Source organism: Heterodontus francisci, chromosome 6, assembly GCF_036365525.1.
Source record: "Heterodontus francisci isolate sHetFra1 chromosome 6, sHetFra1.hap1, whole genome shotgun sequence".
In the NCBI taxonomy this organism is placed as follows: domain Eukaryota; kingdom Metazoa; phylum Chordata; class Chondrichthyes; order Heterodontiformes; family Heterodontidae; genus Heterodontus; species Heterodontus francisci.
The window spans coordinates 20300054-20307133 of record NC_090376.1 but is presented as its reverse complement, the minus strand read 5'-3'; the positions used below and the strand labels follow the sequence as shown (position 1 = coordinate 20307133).

The 7080-nt window shown below is 45.4% G+C and overlaps 1 protein-coding gene across 1 annotated transcript; it reads left to right on the top strand.

The window, feature by feature from the left end:
- Nucleotides 1–2161: 2161 nt before the first annotated feature.
- On the top strand, nucleotides 2162–4791 carry chst7 (carbohydrate (N-acetylglucosamine 6-O) sulfotransferase 7). Its single transcript, XM_068032787.1, has one exon. It carries the CDS (start codon nucleotides 2357–2359, stop codon nucleotides 3638–3640), a length of 1284 nt encoding a protein of 427 aa, XP_067888888.1. The 5' UTR covers nucleotides 2162–2356; the 3' UTR covers nucleotides 3641–4791.
- Nucleotides 4792–7080: the final 2289 nt, after the last annotated feature.

The window sequence follows — 7080 nt, the reverse complement described above, 5'->3', positions numbered from 1 at the left end:
TCTCTGATCATGAAACTCTCACTCTTCCCATTGTCGCCAGGGCTGAGGGCTCGATAATATTGTTGGGTGACACGTAGCAGCGACTCCTGTTAGTTCCCGGTTCCCAATGGGTTGAATGATTATATATAATTCGCTGATTCCTTCCCCTCTGACGCAAACACTAATCCCTGGGAAATAAAACAGAGAGAGCCGAGGGAAAACGAAATGCTGCTCGGTTTGAACCCATCATTTGTACATCGGCGCACTTTAGCATTCCGAGCGACTTTCAATTTTACTTTTTATAATCTGAAATGAAAATGTCAGCAAAAGCGGACTGGGGCATTTCATATCCGACCACATTCACATTTCGTCGCCAAGCTCTTGCAACACCCGCCCCCACTGTTTAATCACATTGTTACCCCGGCGACGGTGCTGTCGGCTCCAAGTTCGGTCCTGCACTTTAAAAAAAATTTCACTCCAGAATTTGATGCAGCGCTCGTGTATATTTTAGACCACAATCCGCTGCATACACACACTGTCACTCAATCTCTCTCCCTCACACACATTGTCACTCAATCTCTCTCCCTCACACACACTGTCACTCAATCTCTCTCCCTCACACACATTGTCACTCAATCTCTCTCCCTCACACACACTGTCACTCAATCTCTCTCCCTCACACACACTGTCACTCAATCTCTCTCCCTCACACACACTGTCACTCACACACACTGTCACTCAATCTCTATCCCTCACACACACTGTCACTCACACACACTGTCACTCAATCTCTCTCCCTCACACACATTGTCACTCAATCTCTCTCCCTCACACACACTGTCACTCAATCTCTCTCCCTCACACACACTGTCACTCACACACACTGTCACTCAATCTCTCTCCCTCACACACACTGTCACTCACACACACTGTCACTCAATCTCTCTCCCTCACACACACTGTCACTCAATCTCTATCCCTCACACACACTGTCACACACACACTGTCACTCAATCTCTCTCCCTCACACACACTGTCACTCAATCTCTCTCCCTCACACACACTGTCACTCAATCTCTCCCTCACACACACTGTCACTCACACACACTGTCACTCAATCTCTCTCCCTCACACACACTGTCACTCAATCTCTCTCCCTCACACACACTGTCACTCAATCTCTATCCCTCACACACACTGTCACTCACACACACTGTCACTCAATCTCTCTCCCTCACACACACTGTCACTCAATCTCTCCCTCACACACACTGTCACTCAATCTCTATCCCTCACACACACTGTCACTCAATCTCTCCCTCACACACACTGTCACTCACATACACTGTCACTCAATCTCTCTCCCTCACACACACTGTCACTCAATCTCTCCCTCACACACAGTCACTCACACACACTGTCACTCAATCTCTCTCCCTCACACACACTCCCTCAATCTCTCTCCTTCACACTGTCAGTCACACACACACTCCCTGTTTGCCTTTGCTCCATGACCTTCTGGTCAGCTATTCTGTGACCTTGTCCTGTTTACACCTTCTCCTTTGTTATCTCTTGCCCCACCCCCGCTTTACTTGCTCATCACCTTTTAAATTTCTAATATTTGCTGGTTGTGATGAAGGGTCACTGACCTGAAACGTTAACTCTGCTTCTCTCTCCACAGATGCTGCCAGACCTGCTGAGTATTTCCAGCATTTCTTGTTTTTGTCCCTCAATCTCTCTTCCTCACACACACTGTCAGTCACACACACACTCCCTCACACACACACTCCCTCAATCTCCCTCACACACACTGTTAGTCACACACACACTCTATCACTCTCTCTCCCTCAGACACACTCAGTCACGCACACACTCCCTCAATCTCTCTCTCACACTCACTCAGTCTCTCTCCCTCACACCCACACTCTCAAACACTCACACACACTCCCGCAATCTCTCTCCCTCACACTCACTCAGTCACACTGCCTCAATCTCTCTCTCTCAAACACACTCTCAGTCACACACGCACTCCCGCAATCTCTCTCCCTGGCACACTCTCAATCATTCAAATCACACAATTAGTCCCCCAGTCTCTCTCCCTCACACCCACATTTACAGTGTTTTTATAGTGAAGTCTCTGGGCGGGTTTCTGCTGTTGTATTCATTCGGATGACGGAAGCCAGTGAGGAATTTGTTTCCCATTATGTTGGTTTTACAAAAGCAGCTTGTTGCCAGTAAACTAATGTAAGCTCATCTGAGAGGGGCGCTCGTTCACACAGACAGCAGAATGGTCAAGATATAAAGCAAGACAAGAAGAAGTAAAAACAAGGACATGTAGAATAAGGAGGAAGAGAGAGGGGGAAAAGCAGCAGTTGACATGAAGCTGTTCCAAAGCAGATGTCTGATCGTCATCATCGTTTACTCGTTGTTGCTGCTGGTCATTTCTTATTTCCTGGACTGTTACAGTAGGCTGCGGGCTCCTGAGGTGCAAATCTTGCCTCGGCACAGCTCGGGTGCTTTGGTGCCTATGGTTTGGGAGGAGCCTGATTTGGAACTGGGGGATCCAGGAGGCAAAGCTGGCAATTTGACCCGGAGCAGCCGGGGCGGGGAGAAGCAGCATGTTTATCTCCACGCCACTTGGAGAACCGGCTCTTCCTTCGCCGGCGAGCTCTTCAATCAACACCCCGAGGTATTCTACCTCTACGAGCCCATGTGGGTCATGTGGCAGGCTCTGTACCCGGGGGACGCGGAGAGCTTACAAGGGGGAGCCCGGGACATGCTGCGCTCGCTTTTCCACTGCGACTTCTCGGTGCTGAGACTTTACGCGCCCGCCTCCCCCTCGGGCCGGCTGACCACTCGCACCATCTTCGGCTGGAGGAACAACAAAGTCATCTGCTCAGCCCCTCTCTGCAACGCCTACCAGAAGGAGCGGGTCGAGCTGGTGGAAGGCAGCGTGTGCGAGAAGCAATGCGCGGCCAGAGCCATCGAGGAGCTGGAGAGGGAATGCAGAAAGTACAAGGTGATGGTGATTAAGGATGTCAGGGTCTTGGATGCAGGAGTCTTGTTCCCTCTGATGCGAGACCCGTCCCTGAACCTGAAGGTGGTTCAGCTGGTGAGGGATCCCAGAGCTGTGCACAACTCCCGGATGAAGTCCAAGGAGTCCTTGGTGAAGGAGAGCATCCAGGTGTTGAGGAGCAAGAATAAATCGGACAAGAACAAGGGCCAGTGGTTGCCCCACAGGGCGCAGCGGGCGGACATCTTCGTGTCCAAAGCCCTGGAGGTGATTTGCGAGGCTTGGAGAAAAGACCAGGCGCTGGTCAATAGTTCCCCAGCTTGGATTAGGAGCAGGTACCTGACCATTCGCTACGAGGACCTGGTTCTGGAGCCGCTGCGCGGTTTGAGGACGCTCTACAACTTCGCCAATATCACGGCCACGCCGGACACCGAGAATTACATGGTGAATATGACGTGCGGCGTGGGGTACTCCTCCGACAAGCCCTTCCTGATCTCCTCCAGGAATGCAAAAGAAGCTGTCAGCGCTTGGAAGAAAAGGCTAAGCCTCTGGCAGATCCAGCAGGTAGAACAGAGCTGTCAAAAGGTCATGAAAATGCTAGGCTACCAGCCAACACGTGGACAACACGTAGAACCATCTGCGATGTAGCACTCAGAGACTGGGCCAAAGGTAAAAAAACAAAATCACCACATTCGCATAGTGGAAATATATGGATGCAATGGAGACTTCATCTGCTGTGACTAAACCATAAAGCCAAGAGATTTAAGTTACAAAAATTGCTTTGTACCCTTTACTTGATGCAATGATGGGTGTCAGTAGTGGGCTTTCTGCTTGTAGACAGTTTATTGAGGAGTTCAGGTAATCGGAACCCTTTATCAACCTTTTACATGTACTGTCACTGGATCAGAAGGTTATGGGTTCAAATCCACTGCAGAACCTCAGCACACAGTCTAGGATGGCAGAGTCAGAGGTGACATTTTTGGATGAGAGGTTAAACTGGGGCCATACCTGACTTGTTCATTCTTTGGGGGAAACAGAAGCAAAATACTGTGGATGCTGGAAATCTGAAATGAAAACTGAAAGTGCTGAAAATACTCAGCAGTCAAGCAGCATCTGGGGAGAGAATCAGATTTACCATTTCTGGTCGATGACCTATCGTCAGAACGTCTCCTGGTGATTCGGCCAACATTCAATCCTTGAACATCACTAAAACCGATGGCCTAGTCATTCATCTCATTGCTGTTTGTGGGAGCTCTCTGTACCCATATTAGCTACCACATTTGAATATAAAATAACAATGGTCCTTATGTGAACATAAAGATCTCATGACATTATTTAAAGAAGAACAGGTGAAACAATATTTATCCATCCATCAATATCACTAAAACAGATTACCTGATCATTTACTTCATTGACATTTGTGTGGCCTTGCCGTCTATAAATTGGCTGCTGTGTTTCTTGACATAGGCTGTAAAAGAATGTCCTGAGATTGTGAAAGGTGTTATATAAATGAAAGTTCTACGTTTCATTGACTGCACTTAGAGTAATTCATTGTCTGTGTTGAGAATGTGAAAAGTGCAATATAAATCCAAATATCACATCATCATTCAGATGGTGGGCAAAGGGAGAGTTTAATGAACTTGATAATGTACAGATGAACTAGTTTCCATGGTTGAAGGATGCTGGATTAGTACTGATGTTAATCTGGTCACTTACACTGTTTGGCTTTTCTATACCAGTTTCCTCATGTTTTCGATATGCCTGTCATCTAAAAACAAATATTTAATTAAAATGTAAATAACAGGATATAAAAAATTAATTAAAGTATTTAGCAACTTGTGCACTATATTTACTTCTGCTGAACACACATTTGACACTGCCAGTCTTTTTTGCAAATGCTACCATTTTTGCACATCAACCAGGTTTACTACAGACGTGCACTGCATGATAAGATGTCCATGTATCACAGGTGACAACCAGTATGAGTAGTGGAAATATTCTTGTTTGATATTTGTGTTCAAAATGCATTTCTTAAAGAACACAAGAACACAAGAAATAGGAGCAGAAGTAGACCATATGGCCCATCGAGCCTGCTCCGCCATTCAATACGATCATGTCTGATCTTGGGCTTCAATTCCACTTTCCTACCCGCTCCCCATATACCTTGATTCCCTGCGAGGCCAAAAATCTGTCTATCCCAGCCTTAAATGTATTCAGTGATGGAGCATCCATAACCCTCTGGGATAGAGAATTACAAAGATTCACAACCCTTTGAGTGAAATAATTTCTCCTCATCTCAGTCCTGAATGATTGGCCCCTTATCCTGAGACTGTGCCCCCATGTTCTAGATTCCTTGACCAGCGGGAACAATCTCTCAGCTTCTCTCCGATCAAGCCCTTTCAGAATATTGTATATCTCAATTAGATCACTCTCATTCTTTTAAACTCCGAAGAATATAGGCTCAATTTATTCAGCCTCATCATAGGACAACCCCCTCATCCCAGGGACCAATCTAGTAAATCTTCGCTGCACTGCCTCCAGTGCAAGTATATCCTTTCTTAAATGTGGAGACCAAAACTGTACACAGTATTCCAGGTGCGGTCTCACCAAAGCCCTGTACAATTTTAGTAAGACTGCTTTATTCATGTACTCCAATCCCCTTGCAATAAAGGCCAACAGGCCATTTGCCTTCCAAATAGCCTGCTGCACCTGCATGTTAACTTTGTGCGTTCCTTGTATGAGTATCCCCAAGTCTCTCTGAACATCAACACTTACCAGTTTCACACCTTTTAAAAAATATTCTGCTTTTCTATTTTTACAACCAAAGTGAACAAGTTCACACTTCCCTACATTATACTCCATTTGCCATCTTGTTGCCCACTCACTTAACCTGTCTATATCTCTTTGCAGTCTCTCTACATCCTCCCTGCAGTTTACCTTTCCTCTGAGCTTTGTATCATCAGCAAATTTGGATACATTGCTCTGTCTCGTCATCCAAGTCATTAATATAGAGTGTCAATAGCTGAGGACCCAGCACTGATCCTTGTGGCACTCCACTATTCACTGCCTGCCAACTTGAAAATGCCCCATTTGTCCTCTATCCACGCTAATATATTACCCTCAACACCATGAGCCCTTATCTTGCCTATTAATCTTTTATGTGGCACTTTATCGAATGCCTTTTGAAAATCTAAGTATATACATCTGCCCCAATTCCACCACCCACTCCCCAGATCCCCCCGCCCCCCACGCCTCCCGCCAAACGGCACCCACCTCATAATTGTATTTCGCTTCAGCTCCTTCATTAAAATAAAAGCAAGGAACTGCAGATGCTGGAAATTTGAAATAGAAACAGAGAGTGCTGGCAATATCCAACAGATCTGGCAGCGTCTGTGGAGAGAGAAACAGAGTTAACATTTCAGGTTGATGACCTTTCAAATCAAAACGGGTTTTTTTTTGCAGCCGGTATTTTAAAAATTACAAAAAAATCCCACCTAATGCGTGTCACATGCTACGCTCGATTGATCGATAAACTCATTGGAGCAGGCCACTCAACAAACTGGGGTGGGAACAGATTCTTTAGTTAATTGCTCTAATTTTACATATTCATATTTCAATTTAGCATAATTTATTTTGACCTATTACTATATTTGATTGTGGGACAAGCAAAAAATAAAACTTTAATGCATTTTTTCTGGTATAGACGCAGCCAGATCGGCAATTTCAACAAATTCCACCAGGAATTTTTTTTTTAGGAGAAAAATAAAACCAATAAGAGAACCTGAAAGACAGAGACGGGAGGATAATTTTGACTAAAAAAAATGCAAAGGAAACAGCAGCGTTTTACATTCTTTACGAACTTTTTATTGATGCAAAAGTGTTCGATGCGAACTTGGGATCAAACTCTTTAGCTTAGTCGGGTTTGCTCACTACTCTCAAAGGGTCACTTTGACAGCAGCATTGCAAAAGGCTAGGTCCCTATTATTCTTGGTAATAAGACAAATTTGGCTTTTCATTCATGGAAGTCTAGGTGTGGATTATATTTGGGGGCATGTTATTTAAAAAATACATTAATAGTCCTGTGTCCC

What these genes read in the sequence shown, in the direction of transcription:
- chst7 (XM_068032787.1), top strand. Translation starts at nt 2,357, where the DNA reads ATGAAGCTGTTCCAAAGCAGATGTCTGATCGTCATCATCGTTTACTCG.